General features: G+C 32.9%; 1 protein-coding gene across 20 annotated transcripts in view; it reads right to left on the minus strand.

Annotated features, from left to right (window-relative positions):
* Positions 1-25,675, minus strand: part of LOC139526318 (axotactin-like) — a 108,943-nt gene that overhangs the window by 11,097 nt on the left and 72,171 nt on the right. For 9 of the 20 annotated variants that reach the window (XM_071321502.1, XM_071321536.1, XM_071321453.1 and 6 more), the window contains 16 exons: positions 25,223-25,474; positions 23,890-24,054; positions 23,320-23,502; positions 20,116-20,253; positions 18,495-18,660; positions 17,920-17,999; positions 15,978-16,063; positions 15,020-15,037; positions 9,516-9,663; positions 8,351-8,535; positions 7,157-7,382; positions 6,594-6,821; positions 4,453-4,493; positions 3,905-4,040; positions 1,408-1,505; positions 729-755 (listed from right to left, as the gene is read on the minus strand). In XM_071321502.1, the coding sequence (XP_071177603.1) occupies positions 729-755; positions 1,408-1,505; positions 3,905-4,040; positions 4,453-4,493; positions 6,594-6,821; positions 7,157-7,382; positions 8,351-8,535; positions 9,516-9,663; positions 15,020-15,037; positions 15,978-16,063; positions 17,920-17,999; positions 18,495-18,660; positions 20,116-20,253; positions 23,320-23,502; positions 23,890-24,054; positions 25,223-25,474 (2,177 nt within the window). The remainder of the gene's footprint in view (positions 1-728; positions 756-1,407; positions 1,506-3,904; positions 4,041-4,452; positions 4,494-6,593; positions 6,822-7,156; positions 7,383-8,350; positions 8,536-9,515; positions 9,664-15,019; positions 15,038-15,977; positions 16,064-17,919; positions 18,000-18,494; positions 18,661-20,115; positions 20,254-23,319; positions 23,503-23,889; positions 24,055-25,222; positions 25,475-25,675) is intronic. The other 11 variants (XM_071321518.1, XM_071321555.1, XM_071321540.1 and 8 more) reach the window with 3 other exon arrangements.

A 25,675-nucleotide genomic window follows, 5' to 3' on the forward strand; every position in this document is an offset into this window, starting at 1 on the left:
TAATATTCAAGATAATAACCAAAAACAGCAAAATTTCCTCAAAATGACCAATTCAGAGGCAGCAACCCAACAACGGGTTGACCGATTCATCTGAAAATTTCAGGGCAGGTAGATCTTGACCTGATAAACATATTTACTCCCGTCAGATTTCCTCTAAATGCTTTGGTTTTTGAGTTATAAGCCAAAAACTGCATTTTACCCCTATGTTCTATTTTTAGCCGTGGCGGCCATCTTGGTTGGTTGACCGGGTCACGCCACACATTTTTTAAACTAGATACCCCAATGATGATTGTGGCCAAGTTTGGTTCAATTTGGCCCAGTAGTTTCAGAGGAGAAGATTTTTGTAAAAGTTAACGACGACGGACGACGACGGACGACGGACGACGACGACGACGACGGACGCCGGACGCAAAGTGATGGGAATAGCTCACTTGGCCCTTCGGGCCAGGTGAGCTAAAAATAGTGTTCAATTTGTTAAAAGTAATTATCTCCCTTTGATATAGCATGTTGTTATGGATTGATGTTTTTGATATGTTAGTAGATAATAAGTGAATGTCAATAAGTTAGGATTTGTTGTTATATACTGTCAAGAAAAATGGTGTTCAATTTGTTAAAAGTAATTCATTAATCACACAAACACGTTTATGTTATAATGACATGTACACATGACAATGAGACAGAGTTCTACAATGGATGCACCCAAACCGACAAGACTTGTGTATACCAACCTCCGATATAGTATCAAACGGTGGAACCTAAAATATTATTATTTAGTAAATATGGATGATTAGTGATATCATTTCTCCTAATGCATAAAAATAAACCCATGCATTTAATAATCTAAATAACTCTTTTTTCAGCATTAACACAATGAACCTTTATGAAAATGAATATTAATCCATATCCCAAACTATCACCTCTGTTTAATATTTAGTTATTTATAAATATGAATTACTTCTGTCATAAATATGGACAAACAATAAACTGTTTTAGTTCCTAGTAATTCTAATAAAAGTACATCCATTTACCACAAAACAACAATTACAAGACTTCCAATGTATATATTGTATGTTAAGTAAAAAAAAAAATAATTTTGTGTCCATTTTTTTTTATATCAAAATACAATTTCAAGATTTTTAAAATTGCAGTTGTTTTAATTTTTTTTAGAAATTTTAATTAATTTTTTTTTATAAAAATTATAAGCCAGACAATTCCTATTACATTTACATTTTTAAATATTTTAACTGTAACAGTATACTAACTGTTAAGTGGTCTTATATACTGTGTTCTAAGTGTTAGATATAACATAATGTCATAATTATCATTTCTTATAGGTAAAAAGTCCACAGTGGAAGTCTTGTTACATCCAAAAAGTGTGCATTTTATGTGAATAATGTGTACACATACTGATGTTAGAGGTGCTCGGTCATTTAATGGGTCCCATTCTAATTCTCCTCCTTGCTTCTCCTTCACTTCATCATCTGGTCCAGAGTTATCATCACAATCTAAAAAAAAAAAATTTAGTAAAAAAAAAAGAAACTAAAAATCCATCAAGTATATTATTTAGATGTAGAAAATGTTTTAGCGGCAAAACAAGTTATATACTGTGGATTCATCATTTTTTTCGAAACCAATTTTTGTAGATTTTATGGTTACAGAGGTAACACATATTTAATTGTTCAACAAATTACTATAGAAATTTATGCACTATACATACATTGTTAAAACCCCAAAATCAAATATATACTGAAAAATGCATGTTTACCTCAATCCCTGAAAAATTGGTACTCACTGAAATGAATAAATCCACATTTAAAAATTACTGCTTACTTGTTTCATCAAAACTATTGATTATTTTTTACAAATTAAGTCTCAAATTGCTGCAACATAGAGGTTAAAAAAATCCTACCATATTATTTATGTTCAAGTAAAACTAAAAAAAATATATAAAGATGACTTTATGCAAACTTTGGTAAAACCATGTAACTTAGTACCAACAAAAATATATTTTTCTTCAATCCACAAAAATTGGAACCAATAACTAGAGGCTCTCAAGAGCCTGTGTCGCTCACCTGTTAATGTGTTTACTGATGTCGGCCATCTTCGTTGGTAGGCGGGGTCATTAGACACTTTTTTTTAAAATAGATACCCTAGTACAATGTATTATGATTGTAGCGAAGTTTGGTTAAATTTGGACAAGTCGTTTTAGAAAAGATTTTTATACAAGTTACAAAAATGACGAAAAGTTGTTCAATATTGACTATAAAGGGCAATAACCCCTTAAGGGGTCCTCTAACAATTTTGATCATGCTGACTTATTTGTAGATCTTACTTTGCTGAACATTATTGCTGTTTACAGTTTATCTCTATCTATAATAGTATTCAAGATAATAACCAAAAACTGCAAAATATCCTTAAAATCACAAATTTTAGGGCAGCAACCCAACAACCGATTGTCCGATTCAACTCAAAATTTGTGAGGGGATATATCTTATTCTGATGGACATTTAAATGTTGAAAGATTTGCCCTAAATGTCTTAGTTTCAAAGATATAAAGCAAAAACTGCATTTTACCACTATGTTCTAATTTTAGCCATGTCGGCCATTTTGTTTAGTAGGCTGGGTCATCGGACACATTTTTTAAACTATAAACCACAATGATAATTGTGGCCAAGATTGGTTAAATTTGGCAAAGCAGTTTTGGAGAAGAAGATTTTTAGAAAAGTTACAAAAAATGACGAAAAGTTGTTAAAAATTTACTATAAAGGGCAATAACTCCTTAAGGGGTCAACTGACAATTTTGGTCATGATGACTTATTTGTAGGTCTTACCTTGCTGAACATTATTGCTGTTTACAGTTTATCTCTATCTATAATAATATTCAAGATAATAACCAAAAACAGCAAAATTTTCCTAAAATTACCAATTCAGGGGCAGCAACCCGACAATGGGTTGTCCGATTCATCTGAAAATTTCAGGGCAGATAGATCTTGACCTGATAAACAATTTTACCCCCATGTCAGATTTGCTCTAAATGCTTTGGTTTTTGAGTTATAAGCCAAAAACTGCATTTTACCCCTATGTTCTATTTTTAGCCATGGCGGCCATCTTGGTTGGTTGGCCGGGTCACGCCACACATTTTTTAAACTAGATATCCCAATGATGATTGTGGCCAAGTTTGGTTTAGTTTGGCATGGTAGTTTCAGAGGAGAAGATTTTTGTAAAAGATTACTAAGATTTACGAAAAATGGTTAAAAATTGACTATAAAGGCCAATAACTCCTAAAAGGGTCAACTGACCATTTTAAATATGTTGACTTATTTGTAGATCTTACTTTGCTGAACATTATTGCTGTTTACAGTTTATCTCTATCTATAATAATATTCAAGATAATAACCAAAAACAGCAAAATTGCCCTAAAATTACCAATTCAGGGGCAGCAACCCAACAACCGGTTGTCAGATTCAGCTGAAAATTTCAGGGCAGATAAATCTTGACCTGATAAACAATTTTACCCCATGTCAGATTTGCTCTAAATGCTTTGGTTTTTGAGTTATAAGCCAAAAACTGCATTTTACCCCTATGTTCTATTTTTAGCCATGGCGGCCATCTTGGTTGGTTTGACGGGTCACGCCACACATTTTTTAAACTAGATACCCCAAGGATGATTGTGGCCAAGTTTGGTAGAATTTGGCCCAGTAGTTTCAGAGGAGAAGATTTTTGTAAAAGTTTACGGACGACGGACGACGGACAACGGACAACGGACGACGGACGACAGACGACGGACGCAGGACGACGGACGACGGACGCCAAGTGATGAGAAAAGCTCACTTGACCTTTCAGGTCAGGTGAGCTAAAAATTAACAAATCCACATTATACAGTTTCCATGACTTTTTATTTCACCTTTTTCTCTCTTCTGTCTTTCTATTTCTTCTAAAACTTCAGATATTGATGATGCTGGTCTATTCTTCTTCTTATTATAAAATGTTGACTGTACAGGGTACTCTCCTGGGGACAGGTCACTGTCATTTAACAATGGCTGCAAAATATATCAAAGTTATGTACAGTAGTTGTTTTGTGAACAGTATTTAGGCCATTACCTATAATTCAGATTACAAATCAGCTACTGTACCCTGCTTCCATAAATACACAAACACCATTTGAAAGTCCTAATTTTTGCTGTATGAAAGGCCTTATATAATTACTTATTATTCAAATCAGAAAATAAAAGTTTCAATGAAATTCACTGCTATGAATTACCATTTAGAAATTCAATTACACTACAGACAACTAAACATTTTACATTCAACATTTGTCCAGAAGATACAAGATAGAAAACATTTCACAAAAAAAATTGCTTATTAAAACTTTGTGGACATGTCATGATGCTTAGTATGGTATACTGATGTGGTATTGACAAAGAAATAGAAGAATGTAACTTCAGTTTTTACCTCAGTTCCAGGACCAACTCCGTTTTCTTTTCTTCTTTTAGCTATAAATGGAAAATTATATCAAAATTACCGTAGTTAAAATTTCAAAAGACAGTTCTATTTATAAATATTTACTTCAAAAGACAGTTCTACTTATAATTATTTACTTCAAAAGGCAGTTCTATTTATAATTATTTACTTCAAAAGGCAGTTCTATTTATAATTATATAAATTCATGCATTTAAATTAGAGTTATCTCCAATTAACATATCACAAACAGAAAATTTACTTATATAAATCTTTCATTTAAATAAAAAAAAAAATGTTTTAGTCGTCACCACTTGCTGTTGAAGTTTTGAAAAGGCCTTTAGTGTTTAAAACATTATTCTGCAGGTTAAATGTTACAGACTTGAAAAGTTAAACAAACTACTTAAATGCATGTTAATTGGACATGCTTTGATACTATATATGCCCTTGAATTTTTCCTAGATAACATTTTTGTTCGCTTTGGGGATTCTGTATATCGTCAGATTATCGGAATTCCAATGGGGACTAACTGTGCACCACTTATTGCGGACCTGTTTTTGTATTGTTATGAGTTACAATTTATGACAAAAATAAGCAAAGACCCATCGAAACAACATCTGATAAACAAATTTAATAATACTTTTAGATATTTGGATGATATTTTGGCTCTCAATAATGACGACTTCAGTATGTATATTAATGAAATTTATCCTGTTGAACTTACTTTAAATAAAGCTAATACTAACAATGACCACTGCCCTTTTCTCGATCTTGATATCTATATCACTAATGGAAAGCTGAATACTAAAATTTATGATAAAAGGGATGATTTTTCATTTCCTATCGTTAATTATCCGTTTTTAGATAGTGACGTTCCCTTGTCACCATCTTACGGTGTTTATATATCTCAACTTGTACGATTCGCTCGTGTATGTAACAATGTTTTAGATTTTAACGAGAGAAATTTATGTATTACTGAAAAATTATTACACCAGGGTTTTCGATATAACAAACTAGTCAAAACATTTACTAAATTTTATCATCGGTATAAAGACATCATTCGTAAACATAGCTCAACATGCAGACTTCTAATACATTCAGGTATTTCACATCCAATTTTTTATGGTAATATTCTTTATAAAGCACAAAAGTGTCAGTATTCACCTCAGAAACTTACAAAACCTTTGAATAGACTTATTAAGAAGGGATATAATTACGATACTGTTGTCAAGTCATTAAAGATTGCATATTTTGGCGTTAATATTGAGTCACTGATAAGGTCTTTGCATCGGAACTAAACACATTTATTCTAAAAACAGTTGTTGGCATGACACGGGTTATGTTCTTCTCATATATGTTATGATGGTATGATACTAAACCCCTAACGGGAAGGATTGTGCCTGATGTTCATATGATGAAATCATAATCTTTCAGTCAGTTTAATTGAAGTCTGGAGCTGGCTTGTCAGTTAACTGCTAGTAGTCTGTTGTTATTTATGTATTATTGTCATTTTGTTTATTTTCTTTGGTTACATCTTCTGACATCAGACTCGGATTTCTCTTGAATTGAATTTTAATGTGCGTATTGTTATGCGTTTACTTTACTACATTGGTTAGAGGTATAGGGGGAGGGTTGAGATCTCACAAACATGTTTAACCCCGCCGCATTTTTGCGCCTGTCCCAAGTCAGGAGCCTCTGGCCTTTGTTAGTCTTGTATTATTCTAATTTTAGTTTCTTGTGTACAATTTGGAAATTAGTATGGCATTCATTATCACTGGACTAGTATATATTTGTTTAGGGGCCAGCTGAAGGACGCCTCCGGGTGCGGGAATTTCTCGCTACATTGAAGACCTGTTGGTGACCCTCTGCTGTTGTTTTTTATTTGGTCGGGTTGTTGTCTCTTTGACACATTCCCCATTTCCATTCTCAATTTTATTGCTGAAACATTCACAATACTATCAAACAATTTGTACTTCATATAACCCACTAAAAATCTAAAGGATATGCATCTAAATCTGGCCCGTGACGAAATAGTCTAGTATATCGCCATAAGTCCTTCAACACTTCATGTTTTAGCTCAAAATTTACCATTTTGGACTTGTCTAATATAGACACAATATTTCGACAAAACTTACGCCCTAATGTTACAGAGATCATGCTGAACTCATCCAGTCTGGCTATATGATCATAAGGTTTCTGACTAGGTGGAGGACTAGCGGCATAGTTCAGAGGTACTTTGAGTTCAAGGTCATCTGGAGGTACTTTCTTCATAACATAGCGTTCACGTTTTCGCTTCTTACACAGGAACAGTGCAATAAGGACAGATATCAACATCAAACCACATATAATTGCTAAGGCAATCACTGGAGAAAAAAAGTTACTTGTAAAATGACTGACACAGGAATGCTGGATGCACATGATAAACCATGAATAGAATTAAAAAAAAAAAAAATTAGCATAATCAGATATTTATCAATTTTTTTTTGAAATTTAAATGATTATACTGAAAAAGGCAGTATTTTTTTTTTAAGATTTAATTAGAATTCCTAACTGGATAATGCTCAGAGGTAAAAACATAAACCTCAATTGCAAAACAAGAATTATTTTTCAGAAATGCTTATTTTTATTTGGAATTAGAAAAAGTCTCAGTGATCGGAAACAAAATGCCATCTCAAACTGTATCAAACTTATTGCTTACTAATTTCCAAATCTGTAGCTGTTCCTCCTATTTTAGTGTGACCAATAGCAGATTTTGATACGTTAAGTCTGTCGGTAGTTGATACAGGAGTTCTAGGAATGGTTGGTATGGTCGGTCCGGGTGTTGGTGTTGATAGAGTTGTTGTCGTAACAGTGGTTGTGGATGGTGGAGCATTCAAATAAATAGTTTCTGCTGGACCAGGATTCCAAGGTGGCATGGTTCTATCCTGTTGAAAAAGATTAGATAACAATTTTTGCTTGAGGCATGAAATTTGCATTTATTTCATTGACTATCTAGATTCCTGGACATATTCAAATAAAGTAAACAATAAGAAGTCACATCTTTTATCAAAGTTGCCAGTGGCAGATCTAGGGCATGGTGGATGTTCTGGCTTTGGAACCCCTATTTTTTTGATGATCAATACATGCAAATGGGGACATATGGTTGGGATCCCCCTAATCTTGAGTTGAGAACCCCAAGCTCCATCTGCCCCTGGTCTTTTCATTGTTTACTGCACATTTCTTCTTGTATTTTAATTTCAAATGCTTTATTCAAGGATGTACTAGCAAACTTAGAAACTAGTGATTTGCCAAATCTGATCTAATGGGGGGGGGGGGGGGGGATTGCTGTCTGTCGTATCTGTTTCATCTTCAATAAGGTCATTGTTTTTTGTGTATGTCATTATTTTCATGTTAGGGCCTTTTACAGCTTACTACATGTATCATAAGGTTTTTGTTTTCCTTTCTTCTAAAAATGCTTACATCCGTGTCATTGGATTCCAAGTGATAGTTGTCATATTGGCGATTATACCACAATTCATAATTTTCATGTATGGCAGTATTTGATCTTTTAAAGCATTGATAAAGCATTGAAACATAAATAATGTACTATGTAAACATCCATTGAACTTTAAGATGGGGGGGGGAGGGGGGTGTTATGTTTTTTTCTAAAAAAATATTCTGGCCAAGCAGATGACAAAAAAAAAATCCAGATTTGCATACCTTCAAGTGTTAAATATGGAAGAAAAAAAATTTGATTGATAGCGTTGAAATATTAATAATAAATATGTTTGGGCTTTGTACAAAACAATTTTCTTGACTCAGACAAAAAACCATACCCCCTTGAACTTAAATGGTTGTTCCCTAAAACAAACAAGAAACACCAATTATTTTCAAAAAGGTATAAACTTGATACCTGCTCTGTTTTCGATTCTGTAGTAAATGTTGACTCAGTTGTCACTTGTTGGTCTTTGTCACTTGTTAAAGAACAGCCAACAAGCTCATCCCCATGTATAATGAAAGAATCATTATTATCGCTTCTCAATTCTTTTAATGGCTTGATAATGTATGGTTCATCTCTCACTGGTGTAAACAATACCTCTGAAAAAAACATGAACCACATAGAAAACTACGATTCTTTAATTCTAAATAATAACGTTAGGATTATAAAAATAAACATGGATATTTTTTTTAACTTTATATCATGACAGCAAACTAACACCATACATGCAATTTAAATATGTAAATCCTATATAAACATTTAGTATTTCCAATAAATATGATCTGTGATTACAGGGAGCATGTTAGTCAATCTAATTAAAAACCGATCTCTCATCGCTCCTGTTTCTGATATGTCGCGTGGGAGATCTAACGAAACCGGCTTTGAGGTCACATGTGAGTGAACTAAAAGTCATGAATTTATAAAGATATGCAAATGAGTTGACGACCTATTAATAAGCCAATCAAAAAAGTTTATGAATTATTATGACTGACGATTTCGTCGTAAATAAAATGAGTTACATCCCTTTGCCTTACGTTAAACTTCCAAGATCGTGGAAGACTCAATTTCATTGGTCGAAAAAGACACACCTACGAGGTCACTCACATGTGACCTCAAAGCGGGTTTCGTTAGATCTCCCACGCGACATATCATAAACAGGAGCGATGAGAGATCGGTTTTTAATTAGATTGCATGTTAGTCAACCATTGTAAGTCTGTTTCTTCCTTTTTGTTTGTTTTACACCACTATCAGTTACTATATCACAGCAGCAGCCAGCTTTTTTTGGTAGAGGAAGCCTAATTTCCAAAAATAAAGACACAACCTTCACCAGGAAAACTGGTATATCCAATATTTGATAAATATCATAATCATAAACAACTGCAAGCTTGTTAAGAGTGCAATACAAAATCTATAACCACCATTTTAAACAAATTACGTAAGAATTAACTTAACAGCAAATAAAAGTTTCCAATAGTGAGGAATTATAAAGTTGTATCAGTTTTCATTATATATGTTTGATGTCTGGTTTGGGGACTTGTATCATATTTAACCTATGTGGTAATGTTTAGATAATTTGTACCAGAAAGACATCCTGAGAAATTAACAAATGTGTCTGTTTCTATATAGCTTGGAATTTTGTCTAGTACCACACCACCAAGCATCATGACATCAAGGTCATTCAAGGAATCCTGGGTATTTGGTACCTTTCCCTCTTCGACATCATCAAGCTGAAAATATATCATATATTCTGTTTAACTACTCAACTAGACAGGCACACAGGTCTTGTCTTTTTAATTATCAAGACCGAAAAGTTTATTAACTTCACATCAAGGTCAAACTATATATATCCAAATAACCAAGGTCAAACTGTATGTAACTGTATAACCATGGTCAAACTATATGTATTCAAAAGACTAAGGTCAAACTATATGTATTCAAATAACTAAGGTCAAACTATATGTATTCAAATAACCAAGGTAAAACCAAGGTCAAACTATATCATCCAAATAACCAAGGTCAAACTATATGTATCCAAATAACCAAGGTCAACCAATATTTGTCCAAATAACCAAGGTCAACCTATATGTATCCAAATAACCAAGGTCAACCTATATGTATCCAAATAACCATGGTCAAACTATATGTATCCAAAAACCAAGGTCAAACTATATGCATCCAAATAACCAAGGTCAAACTATATGTATCCAAATAACCAAGGTCAACCTATATGTATCCAAATAACCAAGGTCAACCTATATGTATCCAAATAACCAAGGTCAACCTATATGTATCCAAATAACCAAGGTCAAACTATATGTATCCAAAAAACCAAGGTCAAACTATATGTATCCAAATAACCAAGGTCAAACTATATCATCCAAATAACCAAGGTCAAACTATATGTATCCAAAAAACCAAGGTCAAACTATATGTATCCAAATAACCAAGGTCAAACTATATCATCCAAATAACCAAGGTCAAACTATAAGTATCCCAATAACCAAGGTCAAACTATATGTATCCAAATAGCCAATGTCAACCTATATGTATCGAAATAACCAAGATCAAACTATATGTATCCAAATAACCAAGGTCAAACTATATCATCCAAATAACCAAGGTCAAACTATAAGTATCCAAATAACCAAGGTCAACCTATATGTATCCAAATAACCAAGGTCAAACAATAAGTATCCAAATAACCAAGGTCAAACTATATGTATCCAAATAACCAAGGTCAAACTATATGTATCCAAATAACCAAAGTCAAACTATATGTATTCAAAAGACTAAGGTCAAACTATATGTATTCAAATAACTAAGGTCAAACTATATGTATTCAAATAACCAAGGTAAAACCAAGGTCAAACTATATCATCCAAATAACCAAGGTCAAACTATATGTATCCAAATAACCAAGGTCAACCAATATTTGTCCAAATAACCAAGGTCAACCTATATGTATCCAAATAACCAAGGTCAACCTATATGTATCCAAATAACCATGGTCAAACTATATGTATCCAAAAACCAAGGTCAAACTATATGCATCCAAATAACCAAGGTCAAACTATATCATCGAAATAACCAAGGTCAAACTATATGTATCCAAATAACCAATGTCAAACTATATGTATCCAAATAACCAAGGTCAAAAATTTATGTATACAAATAACCAATGTCAACCTATATGTATCCAAATAACCAAGGTCAAACTATAAGTATCCAAATAACCAAGGTCAAACTATATGTATCCAAATAACCAAGGTCAACCTATATATGTATCCAAATAACCAAGATCAAACTATATGTATCCAAATAACCAAGGTCAAACTATATCATCCAAATAACCAAGGTCAAACTATAAGTATCCAAATAACCAAGGTCAACCTATATGTATCCAAATAACCAAGGTCAAACTATATGTATCCAAATAACCAAGGTCAAACTAATTGTATCCAAATAACCAAGGTCAAACTATATGTATCCAAATAACCAAGGTCAAACTATATGTATCCAAATAACCAAGGTCAAACAATATGTATCCAAATAACCAAGGTCAAACTATATGTATCCAAATAACCAAGGTCAAACTATATGTATCCAAATAACCAAGGTCAAACAATAAGTATCCAAATAACCAAGGTCAAACTATATGTATCCAAATAACCAAGGTCAAACTATAGGTATCCAAATAACCAAGGTCAAACTATATGTATCCAAATAACCAAGGTCAAACAATAAGTATCCAAATAACCAAGGTCAAACTATATGTATCCAAATAACCAAGGTCAAACTATATGTATCCAAATAACCAAGGTCAAACTATATCATCCAAATAACCAAGGTCAAACTATATGTATCCAAATAACCAAGGTCAACCTATATGTTTCCAAATAACCAAGGTCAAACAATAAGTATCCAAATAACCAAGGTCAACCTATATGTATCCAAATAACCAAGGTCAAACTATATGTTTCCAAATAACCAAGGTCAACCTATATGTATCCAAATAACCAAGGTCAAACTATACACATGGAAAAAAGTATTGCAACACCTTGATTTTTCAAAAATTGAAAAATCAGCCTCTTTTTTTGGATGATATATAATAAGATATTTGTATAATATTATTGAAACATAGTTTATGATAACATTGGCATTGAAACGAACAAAAAATGTTTAAAAAAAATTGATTTATATAACCACAATTTTAATAACAAAATGAAGCGTTTTTTGTACAAAAAAATGCATTTTACAACTTTGACTGTAGTCGAACTTTACAATGTCAGACATTTCAAAATTAATCTTCAGATGACTGTTCACATCATGGTTGATCGTTACACGCCAAAGAATTAGTACTTTGTGCGCAGCCTCCATTCAAACGGATAACCGCATCTTAACGTCTTCTGATTCCTGCCAAAAATCGACTAATTTGTTGCTAAGGTAGCAGCAACCATTTCTGATGAAGGGCATTGTTTATTTCATGATGTGTTTGAACTGGGGTGTCCTTTCGCGCACTTCCCGCCCAATAGTGTCCCATATATGCTCGATATGGTTCAAATCTGGGCTACGATCCGTCCACGGAAGATGACCCGAATTCCATTGGAACAATGAATCTTCCTCCATGATGCTAATTTTCAATTTTAGCGAGCTCTGCACTACATTGGATACGGAAAACTGTGTGTCTGTTCATGAACAAAGGTCTCCGAAATGGTCTTATCGTACGATAACCAGTAGCGATGAGTCAATCTTGAACAGTTCTTGTTAAAAGGTCCCTGTATGCCAAACACTCTCTTTTTTGGATTGTATTGTATGCAAGGGGTTTCCTTCTGACCAACCTTTTTTATGCTTGATTTTCCCTAGCAAATGGTATAGAGGGTCTTCTTTATTTCGGAAGGTCTTTAACATCGTTTAGTGCCATTTTTAATTCTCAAAACGACTTCTAGTGGAATGGTGATGACCAACAATACGTGCAGTTATTACAGCGACCTCCTGCTTCACTCATGCTGATAATCTGTCATCTTGCTGCAGTTAAGAGTTGTCGATGACCAATTACAAGGTGTCAATCACATAACTTTAAAATTTTGGTTATTTAAAGTGTTGAAAACAATGAGGATGAAAACACCTGTTTTGCTGTTTACGGGTACAGTAGCTGCATGTGCAGATAAAAACTTACCGAGTCGATATTTATTGATTAAACTCAGGTGATACTTAAATAATGTTTAAGTAGTTCTATTTTACCAAATTATATCACAAAAAAATAAAAAGTGTTTTTATAATTTCAATTTCAATTTGGTGTTGCAATACTTTTTTCCATGTGTATATATGTATCCAAATAACCAAGGTCAAACTATATGTATCCAAATAACCAAGGTCAACATATGTACTCAAATAACAAAGATCAAACTATATGTATCCAAATAACCAAGGTCAAACTATATGTATCCAAATAGTCAATACCTGGTCTAACAGATAATGTAATTCACCCTGCACATAACTCAAAATTAATTAATAAACATTAAAAATGAGGGCTAGGACAGGATGTCATTGCCACACTCTCTAAAGATGCCTTTATTCTCCTGTGATGCTCAAATTTACCCCATTCCTCAAGCCCATGCTTTTTTTTAATAAATTGACTTTTTTTTACTTTTTCTCATCATTATTTGCCAGTTGGTCACTGATCATTAACCAACAACCAACCAATATATGACTGTCTTCCCACATTGGAGATATAAATTAGATGTGAGGCATGTGTCAGAAGAACAACAACACCCAACAACACAAAAAGATATCTAGATGTTTACATACAGTCTTTCACAAAAGATAAAATGTCAAGCTCTAATTTATTCAGTGTCTACAAACATATTTTGTATAAAGTTTATTTTGTGTAAGTTTTATTTACAAACTTTTTGTTTTTTCAACTTAATCTATGGGTTAAACAGAAATAATCATAGCATTTATCTGCAAATAAAATTTACATTAAGCCATTCCTTAAAATTTTTCAAAGAAAATTTGATTTTAAAACAGCAATGATACTTTTTAACACTTATTACTTTTATTCTAAAACAAAACTAATTGGAACACATTTTTATTTTTTACAGTATAAAACAAAACCATTTCAACTACAAAAAAAAATGGTGGTTTTATTCATGCTACAGGGCTATTGGTCTATTGCATTACAGTAACAACATAAACGAAAATCGAACATGGCAACATAAATGAATGTAATAAAATTAGGTCTTCATTCCGGGTAAATAAAAAATAACAAAAAAGTTCTTAAACAATATCAATGTTGAAATAAAACGATGAAAAAACCACAAATCAAAAACAATGTGCTACTATTTTTCTTATTCTGTTACTAAAAAAAAAAATGTCACAAACAACTTAAAGAAACACATGAAAGAATTTTAGCATGGCCGTGATCATTCAAACATCTTTACTTTGTTAATTGTTATTGTAATGGTGAAGCTTAATGATTTTCTTATTCACACACAATATCTTTTTTACTTATAAACAAATATTTAAAATAGTCAGAACAAGACGTGTCCATAGTAAACGGATGCCCAACTTCCACTATCATTTTGTATGTTCAGTAGACCGTGAAATTGGAATAAAAAATTTAATCTGGCATTGCAATATGAAAGATGTGTACTTAGTTTCAAGTTGATTAAACTTCATCTTCATCCAAAACTACCTTGACCAAAAACTTTCAACCAAAATCTTTAACCTGAAGCTGGACAGATGAACCAACCAACACACAGACCCAAAAATATAATGCTCATAAATGGGGCATTAAAATGTCATGGAAGTGAAAAATTTGCAATTTCCTTGCTTTTAACTTTCAAAATAGTATTTTATTATGATATGTAACTGTTTTATATACACTTGGACATATAGAGATGTAATGAAGTGTTATATCTGTCATGAACAATTGGTTTTTTTTCAAAGTACACTTTTTTTCAAAGTACACCACATATATTATTTTGCTATTTTCAAAGAAGTGGTCAGCTGAAAGGTCAAGGAACATTTAGTTAGTTGTGTAAAGCAATGTAGGAGAGACACATAGATGTGCAGGATACTTACATTTGAAAGAGGCGCTACCTGATTATAAACATACAATATACATAGAAGTACATTTGAAAGAGGCGATACCTGATTATAAACATACAATATACATAGAAGTACATTTGAAAGAGGCGATACCTGATTATAAACATACAATATACATAGAAATGCTATCTGAAAAAACGATAGCAGACTATACAATATAAACCAATATACATGACAGTACTACATATGAAGGAGTGTGTTTTTTTGCATCAATTCTAGCTTATATGCATTTCATTTGATCGAGATCAGATCTTTTTATATTGTAATATAAGCTATTCAAATACATGACCTGGTCACTTATTATCAATTCCAAAAATATGCAACCCTGAATTTTCAAATGCCAAAAAGACCATTATGGAAATGGAGCTCTCTTATCATTGTCCATTCATTGAACTGTAAAGGAAAAACATACTAATTTTACCATAAACAAAGTTCCATAACTCTTAAATGACGTGCCTTAAACTGACAAGAATATTGTCATTCCTTCTAACTTGGCGTTTTAATAATATGTTTGTTAACTATCAAAGACTTCGAATATCCAACCAGATCATACACAAAAAAGTCTAAACTTGTATTGATCAGAATAAATCACAAATGGCTGTTGCTTTTTGATAAGATTGTTGTTATAAAAACCGTCAATAATCTATTTATAAGTATGATTTCATCAACATTTTATATCCTTAGTGTTTCTGTATAATAATTACTAACGATCGAATCCCAAAAATGACAACTGACCTTTTAACTTTAAGATTAAACTTAAACTAAATTCTTTTTTACAGGGAAGACTTGATTAGTTTAATTAAACAAAATCATTAGTTTATTTTCTAAATTACAAAATTTCATAAAGTTCATATCGATAAAATTGAAGACTAGTTGTTAGAAGTTTACAGCATGCATTGTTCAACATAACAATTTGACCTATTGACCTTACCGTCAGGTACATTGCTCCTCCAAACCTCCAGTATTGTAATTTATGTGGTTTTCCATCAGCAAATTTGCCCTGTATCATTAAACCATCTGAAACGCAAAAGTTAATAATCAAATATATCAAAAATTTGTAAGGGTTCTGTAAGGGTACCAGTGTCTCGCCTACTTTTGCTGTTAATCGCAGGCTCAACAAAACTGAGGCCTAAAAAAAAAAGATATGTGTTTCCGGTAACATCATTTTGAAAAATAGGGTCGGTAGGTCGGAATTCTTTTTTTTTTTTTTTTTTTTTTTTTTTTGACATCATAAATGAAATCCGGAAAATTTTCATGTTTTTTCCAAGTCCGGATCCGTAATTAGTTTCAAAAACCGGAAGTGTGCCATTTGCAATGTTTTTGAAGCACCTGCTGTGCAAATTTCTTGGATTTTAACCTATTTGGAATACCTTTTGACATTAATAAAATGTTTTACTGGCTTTCTATGCAAGAGGAAGCAAGAGAGAAAAAATATTATGTCATCTATCAGAAGCCCGTGTCAAAAACAGGGTCGGTTGATAAATTTTTTTTTTTTTTTTGAAAATCCAATAAAAAAGTTAGGGTCGGGTGTCAAAAACAGGGTCGGTTGATAAATTTTTATTTATTTTTTTTTGAAAATCCAATAAAAAAGTTAGGGTCGGGGCTAAAAAACAGGGTCGGTCGGGTTACCGGAAACACGGATCTTTTTTTTCTCGGCCTGAGGAAAAAAATAAGTAAAAATATTCCTCTTGATACTATCTTTTGATTGTAAGAAGCTTCTGTACAAATTTGGTAAAAATTCAGGATAGTTTATGAATCTAATAAAACTTTAACTGCAGACTGTAAGTAATGTTAGCCGGAAGTAAAACTTAGTCCATTTATAAGTAAAGTATGGAAAAACAGGTAAAAAATTTTAACAAAATTTCCTTTTTCATACTAGCTTTTGATCATAAACAAGCTTCTGTCCAAGTTTGGTACAAATCCAGGATAGTTTAGAAAGTTATTAAAATTTTAAAAACTTTAACCACAGAGTGAATGTCATGTTTCCTGGCAGAAAAACAAAACTAAGCCCATTTATAAGTAAAATACGGAATAAATTGATTTTATTTTTACAAAATTTACTTCTGAATACTATCTTATGATCATAAACAAGTTTCTGTACAAGTTTGGTACAAATCCAGGATTGTTTAAGAAAGTAATTTAAATTTTAAAAACTTTAACCACAGAATGAATGTAATGTTTGCTGGCAAAAAAACTGAGTCCATTTATAAGTAAAACACGATAAAATAAGATTTTTTTTACCAAAATTTATTATTGGATACTATCTTACGATCATAAACAAGCTTCTGTCCAAGTTTTGTACAAATCCAGGATAGTTTAAGAAAGTTATTAAATTTTCAAAAACTTTAACCACAGAGTGAATATTTGGGGACGACACTGCCGCAGCTGACGATGTAATGTATGATCGCTATATCTGACTTTTTCAACAAAAATGGACCAGAGAATTTAGTTGCTGGGATATACAGATTGTTTCTCATACAATGAGGGCTGCTCAATATATTGAAATGTTAAATGTAAAAGTGAGAAAATAAATTTGTAAACAACTCAAAATGTATAGAAGGTGCACAACTTCAGTAATTCTAAACAAACAAATTTTTTCGGTGTGGAAAAAGGTAAACAATTCCATTACAAGAAGTGTTCCACTTAAATATGTGAACTATCATCATGTTAAGACCTCAATTTAAGACTCTAGGGAGAATACTTAATTTAAAATTGAAAATGGTCAAACAGGTGTTTGTGGCATGTACAACATCAAATATTTGTGACCATGAGTTACATGAAAAGCTGAAATCTTTCTTTAAACCTTCCCTCTAGTAGTTACACATATGGAATATGGATATGATTACACTAAACAGAATGAAATAAATACTTACTAACAATTCTTTTCTGACAATGCTTTATATTAACACCATCAGCATTTAACATAAACAATAACATATCGTGATCGTCGTGTCTACAAATACAAACAAAAGTGTATCAGTTAACAATGAAAATTTTAATAAAAATAAAAAAATGTGGAAAAATTTATGTTTACATAATCAATGCCTGCTTCAATAAGTTACAAGAGAAATCCTATAAATGGCACTCAGTCAAATTTTATAAAAGTCTGAATAAAAACAAGATATACTGTGTTCTATAGCTCACTAACAATATCTTTGCTTTGACCTACTTAACACTGAAAACTATAGAAAAAAATCATTGTTTCATTTCAATTCAAGGAGAACAGATCTTAACTTTTATAAGTTAAAGACATCACTACATTTACAACAACTGATGCTATTCTTTTGACCATCTGCCAAGTGACTTCAAAATTAATGTCAACCAACCATCATGTTTCAAAAACGTTCATACTCCAAGCTTTTGATTAAGTTTTTATGTTTCTTTATTTTAAATTCTCATCAAATTTGTTAAGTTGTCTTTCATCAAATGAAGTAACAACACAACTTACTTAGAACTCATTATAACAGCCAAAATCATCTGTTTCTTCCCAACGACAGCACTACTGGCCTGGAAGGTGAGAGACAAATTCTCACTAGTTGTTTTCTTAGCTTGCGTAGTTTGTAACTCAAAGTTGTATTCCAAAACTGAACTGCCACTGAAATTTTCCGAAGCCTCTGAAAATATCGAGACAAATGAAAAATTAGTAAAAATAAGTACATGATTTTTGTAATTGCTGAACAGTTGACTTCAGGAAATATTGCACACAAAATTTGTTTTTGTTTTTTCAAATGTGAGTTTTCATTTTCTTAACATCCATGGGGTCACAATTTTACATAATGAAAGCATCGTAAACATATTTAGTTTTGAAAAGAACAGAAAAGCTGTAGTGATTATTTTTTTACCCAAGTCAAACAGTTTTTCCCATAAAGAAAGAAAAATCTCTTGGCAAAATAAATTCAGGATTATTTTCCTTAAATTCAAACAGTTTTTCATTTAAACTATAGTCACACTATTTTGTTTTTCACCTTTAAAGGAGGTCCTCAGTGACTAAATGGTTTAATTAGTTCATCTAAATGATTACTAGCTTGTCAAACACTGAGGCTGTGAGTTTTAGGTGCTCATAGAGGCTGTGAGTTTGAACCATGCTCATTTTAGGTGCTCATAGAGGCTGCGAGTTTGAACCCTGCTCATTTTAGGTGCTCATAGAGGCTGTGAGTTTGAACCCTGCTCATTTTAGGTGCTCATAGAGGCTGCGAGTTTGAACCCTGCTCATTTTAGGTGCTCATATCTTAATTGTCAAGGACTGCCCGTTTTCCTGCCGAAGTTTTGAGGTATTATCTGGGTAATGATGACTTCCTTAAACAATCAAACCTGGTTCAGGATATAGCTAAGATCGAGTGTTGAATTAGGAGATAACTGTATTGTATTTTAAGCTCCGACGGCATCAATTGGGGATTTGATGGTCGCAAATTAAGTTTACTGGCGACGCGTAAGCGGAGACAGTAAACGGGTATTTGCGACCATCAAATCCCAATTGATGCCGTCGGAGCTTAAAATACAATATTGTTATCTCCATTCTAATGAAACTGACAGAAAACAACGTTAAAACATGTTTTAAAATCTGTCATATGCCGTCTGCGCTTGCGCGTACGTCCCATAGCATCAATTGTCAATTGATGCCATGAAAATAAGTGACGTTATCCAATCAAAATGAACGTTACAAACGTTGTTGCATTAGAATTTGTGTTCAACACCCACAACCAATCAACCAATCGATCACCTTTCAAGGCAACTCTTTTTTTCTTTAAAGATAATAGCATTCTGTAACAATTAGATAATTGCACCTTAATATAAAGTTGTGTTTAGAAATTCTCAATTGTATTTATATTTATTTTTACATCTATTGTGGATTTACTATTATTCGTGGGATATCAATTTTCATGGATTTCGTGGGTACAGGTGAACCACTAAATTAAATGCTCAACAGATAACAAATTTTCTATAGGCTTGTATGCAGACTTCGCCAAAAACCATGAAATTAAATATCCACGAACATGCAAGTTTTTCTTCACACACAAAAATTGATACCAACGAAAATAAATGAATCCACAGTATGTTTTTTGACTTACCCTTTTGACATTGATTTCCTATAAAATTAGTCTTTCTACAGTCACAATAAAACTTATTATGGTCCCATTTCTCTATACATTTACCATTATGTTCACAGGGACTAGAAGAACATCCACTCCCACACATCATAGCTACCACTGAAGAAAAAAATAGTTTTTAATTCACAACAGAATTAACATTTTTCTGGTTTTATGTTTAATAATAAAGTAAAGATTATAGTCACGAGGAAAGTTTTCAATTGTTTAAATAAAATAGTTCAGATTTTAAACTAATAAATTTGTACAGAAATATATAAATAAATAATTTGGCATTAGAAGGCAAATGGGAAAAGAATTTCCAGTATGTCTTATAATTGCTTACATACACTTTATTTGGAACTTTGGTCTCATTGGCTATCATCATACCTCATCTCCTTATTTTTATAAAGAATTTGCAGTGCGAACATCAATGAGACAGCATTTAATTACACGATTAACAAAAAGACATATTGAGGTCAATATACAATCTACAGAAATAAATTTATCAGTCACACTTGGTCCAGTTTATACACCAATAAATTCCTTTAAAAGGCGTTTAATCGTTACAATTCTTTAAAAATATATTTTTTTCTCATTCGCTACCTCTATCACATGTAAATTGTATATTTATGTCATTGAAAAGGGCTAGCTCATGAATATATTTGTTGGTTAACGCAAAAATATGTACTCAATGAAATTTGTTATCTGATAAAAAAATAAACTGCAAAAACACTTAATAATTTAAACAAATGTTTTTTTTGTGTATTATTTAATTAAACGAGAAGGGTGCTGTGAAATAAAACTAGAGGCTCTCAAGAGCCTGTATCGCTCACCTGATTCTACTTGGGTTTTTGAAATCATATGAAAAAATATAAAATTTGGCTAAAAGTGACAACACAACCTCATTGATAAGGAAAGGAACATGTTTAATTTCATTCAAAAGTCCCCCACTGGCGGCCATCTTGGATGGCGGATCGGCTACAAAGTAACAACACTTGGTCAGCACCTCATAAGGAACATTCATGCCATGTTTGGTTTTATTCCATTCAGTGGTTCTCTAAAAGAAGTCATTTGTATGCATTTCCCATAGGGTCCTATGTTAAACTAAGTCCCCTGCTGGCAGCCATCTTGGATGATGGATCTGCTACAAAGTAACAACACTTGGTCAGCACCTCATAAGGAACATTCATGCAATGTTTAGTTTTATTCCATTCAGTGGTTCTCTAAAAGAAGTCATTTGTATGCATTTCCAATAGGGTCCTATGTTAAACTAAGTCCCTGCTGGCGGCCATCTTGGATAATGGATCGGCTACAAAGTAACAACACTTGGTCAGCACCACATTAGGAACATTCATGCCATGTTTGATTTCATTCCATTCAGTGGTTCTCTAAAAGAAGTCATTTGTATGCATTTCCCATAGGGTCCTATGTTAAACTAAGTCCCATGCTGGCGGCCATCTTGGATGATGGATGGGCTACAAAGTAACAACACATGGTCAGCACGGCATAAGGAACATTCATGCAATGTTTGGTTTCATTCTATTCAGTTGTTCTCTAAAAGAAGTCATTTGTATGCATTTCCCATAGGGTCCTATGTTAAACTAAGTCCCCCGCTGGCGTCCATCTTGGATAATGGATTGGCTACAAAGTAACAACACTTGGTCAGCACCACATTAGGAACATTCATGCCATGTTTGATTTCATTCCATTCAGTGGTTCTCTAAAAGAAGTCATTTGTATGCATTTCCCATAGGGTCCTATGTTAAACTAAGTCCCCCGCTGGCGGCCATCTTGGATGATGGATTGGCTACAAAGTAACAACACTTGGTCAGCACTCCATAAGGAACATTCATGCTATGTTTGGTTTCATTCCATTTAGTGGTTCTCTAGAAGAAGTCATTTGTATGCATTTCCAATAGGGTCCTATGTTAAACTAAGTCCCCCGCTGGCGGCCATCTTGGATGATGGATCTGCTACAAAGTAACAACACTTGGTCAGCACTCCATAAGGAACATTCATGCTATGTTTGGTTTCATTCCATTTAGTGGTTCTCTAGAAGAAGTCATTTGTATGCATTTCCCATAGGGTCCTATGTTAAACTAAGTCCCCCGCTGGCGGCCATCTTGGATGATGGATCGGCTACAAAGTAACAACACTTGGTCAGCACCCCATAAGGAACATTCATGCTATGTTTGGTTTTATTCCATTCAGTGGTTCTCTAAAAGAAGTCATTTGTATGCATTTCCCATAGGGTCCTATGTTAAACTAAGTTCCCGGCTGGCGGCCATCTTGGATGATGGATCGGCAACAAAGTAACAACACTTGGTCAGCACCTCATAAGAAACATTCATGCCATGTTTGGTTTCATTCCATTCAGTGGTTCTCTAGAGGAAGTCATTTGTATGCATTTCCCATAGGGTCCTATGTTAAACTAAGTCCCCCGCTGGCGGCCATCTTGGATGATGGATCGGCAACAAAGTAACAACACTTGGTCAGCACCTCATAAGGAACATTCATGCCATGTTTGGTTTCATTCAATTCAGTGGTTCTCTAACAGAAGTCATTTGTATGCATTTCCCATAGGGTCCTATGTTAAACTAAGTCCCCGGCTAGCAGCCATCTTGGATGATGGATCGGCAACAAAGTAACAACACTTGGTCAGTACCTCATAAGGAACATTCATGCCATGTTTGGTTTCATTCCATTCAGTGGTTCTCTAAAAGAAGTCATTTGTATGCATTTCCCATAGGGTCCTATGTTAAACTAAGTCCCCCGCTGGCGGCCATCTTGGATGATGGATCGGCTACAAAGTAACAACACTTGGTCAGCACCTCATAAGGAACATTCATGCCATGTTTGGTTCCATTCCATTCAGTGGTTCTCTAGAAGAAGTTCAAAATGTAAATTGTTAACGACAACGACGACGGACGACGACGACGGACGACGGACGCCAAGTGGTTAGAAAAGCTCACTTGGCCCTTCGGGCCAGGTGAGCTAAAAAATTAACGTCGGCTTTATTATTGCCGCCATCTTGTTAACATTTGATACAAGAAGAAGTTCTGTGAAAGTCGTCTACCGAAAAATAACCAACATCAAGATCAACTACCAGAAGTCCTCTCGACCAATCATATCAACGTTTTCCCTAATTTGCAAAACATATAAGAATTATCATGAAATAAATCAAACCTGGGTTCTGGTGAGCCTCTTGTTGTAAGGAGAAGACTTTATCACCAATTTTCAATCCTCTGATGCAACCTGATAATTGATCTATATCGGATGTATTTTCCAGCGTACCACCAACAAACAATCGATAATATTCGCTCATGAATGTATTGGTCAGACCAGGTGATCTTGGTGGTTTTATAGTTTCTACAATTATAAAATTAAAATATATCATATATCAAAGTATACATTTTTGAAGTATGTTTTATTTTAATAAGTTTGTTTCTTTATTGTATTTTTCTGTGAATATTCTTATTAATCACTTCATATATAGGACTATGAAGTCAAAAGTTTAGGGAACTTGATAAAAAGAGTGTTTTTAGATGCAGTTAACTATTATATGCCAAATAATAATGGTTTAACAAGTAGAATGATCACATTTTTCTTTTAATAGCTGTTAAGTTAGAGTAAGAAATTGTACAATGTAATTTTTTAACTGTATGTCATGGCCGATCCATCTTGTTATTTTTATTTCAAACTAAAAATTGTCATTCATTGACCATGCTTGATTGACAATTTACTAAATAATCTTACCATATTTTTTAAATGGAGTATACGAATAAGTTGGTAATTTAAGGCGACTATAAGGTACTATAACCATATTATCCGGTGAGTTGACAAACATTTTGGTCACATGAAAATTATTTTTATCTATCTGTTCTTGAATAACAATCTGTTTCCATTCTCCATCATTGAAACCTAAAATTTAGAACAAAATAAGTTGAGTGTACATACCTGCCAACTTTTCAAAATGCCTATGGGGGTTTTACGTGCAAGATGGCTCGTAGGAGCCCTGAAAAACCTTCAAGGGGGCCTTCAAATGTATCTAAATGTTGTTTTTTGACTTCACCATACTTTTTGGTGCCTAGAGCCATTGTAAAATTAACTGTTTTGTTTAAAATTGTGGACACAATTGCTCTTTAAAAATTTCCATTTGAGAGCTTTCATGGGGGAAATCCCCCACAAATAGTGACAGTTGGCAGTTATGTGTTTAATTTTTATACCCTCACTCTTTTTTTTAATCAAACATGATTGTCAAAGGCAGTTTCCTCATGCTTATTTACCCAATAAAAGATTTTACTCTACCATAAAAACAATTGTTTCATCTGTTATTCATGTTTCCTTAACAGTGATAACTGAATTATGAATTCAGATCAGCGTCAGGTAATCATGTCTGCAGACATGTAGACCTTGCAAGGATCCCATTTACCAATTACAGTTACAAAAAAGATATAACTCAATCAACAAATATAAAATATGCACTAGAAAAAGACTTAAGGTGGCTCGGGCCTATTCGAAGTTTCTATCAGAAGTGCCATATTTTTTCTTATTTTATTCTTTACAGAAAGTGAATCAAATTGGTAAAAAGAAAATAGGGGGTCACGGACCATTTAAGCTCAAAATTTTACTTTTAAACAGGTATGTAAAAGGGACCATTTTTCAATGAAATGATAGGGAAAATCGAGGTGTTGACACATTTTTATCGGAATATCAAAAAAACGTTCTATGACACTTGGTCCAAAACTGTAATATAAAAAGCTGAAATATAGCTTCAAAGAATGAGCAAATAAAAAACATAGGTCACCGATAAGCCAATAAAATTATTTTGCCGAAAAACCCAAATTTTGGCGGGAAAATGGTGAAAATGGGTGAAATGTCATTTTGACCCTTTAACATATACGGATAATAACGAAAATATTCTATTAGTCACATAACTACAATGATTTAACATTTCTAATCAATCAAAATATTTAAAAAAAAATATATGGAATTTACGACAAATATTTTTGTAATTCATGCGTGAAATTATGCGCAGTCGAATAGTCCCGAGCCACCTTAACTTGACTGTCAAAAGATTTATACTCACTATTATAAACAAGAGATTCGGATACAATGGTTTTAAAATGATTAAAACTCAATTTTAGTTTGTCTCCTTTCTCAAGTTCCAGCTGTAGGAAGTTATTCATTGCATCATGGATATAAAGTAGAATGGCTTTACTGTCATAAGTTCGAAAGCTAAGGATTATGGTAGAATCTAACAAATTATCTCCCTTGAATCCTTCCAGGTCCAAGAATGAAGTAGCAGTTCCATCAAATGATATTTCATCTTTATTCATGTCTGAAGAAAAGAATGCACCATATCATGTTAAGTCACATCCTTACTATATTTTCTAATACAATCGTTAAAGATTATCATAGATTAAATTAGAAATGTCCAGCAAAACTGTACTTACTTGATTTGTTTAGTGATATATTATTATTTTTTTCTAGGTAGTTTTTAGTGTCTGCTTTCTCCACTTCTAGTAGAAGGAAGTTATTC

The sequence above is a fragment of the Mytilus edulis genome, chromosome 1 (genome assembly GCF_963676685.1).
Source record: "Mytilus edulis chromosome 1, xbMytEdul2.2, whole genome shotgun sequence".
In the NCBI taxonomy this organism is placed as follows: Eukaryota; Metazoa; Mollusca; class Bivalvia; order Mytilida; family Mytilidae; genus Mytilus; species Mytilus edulis.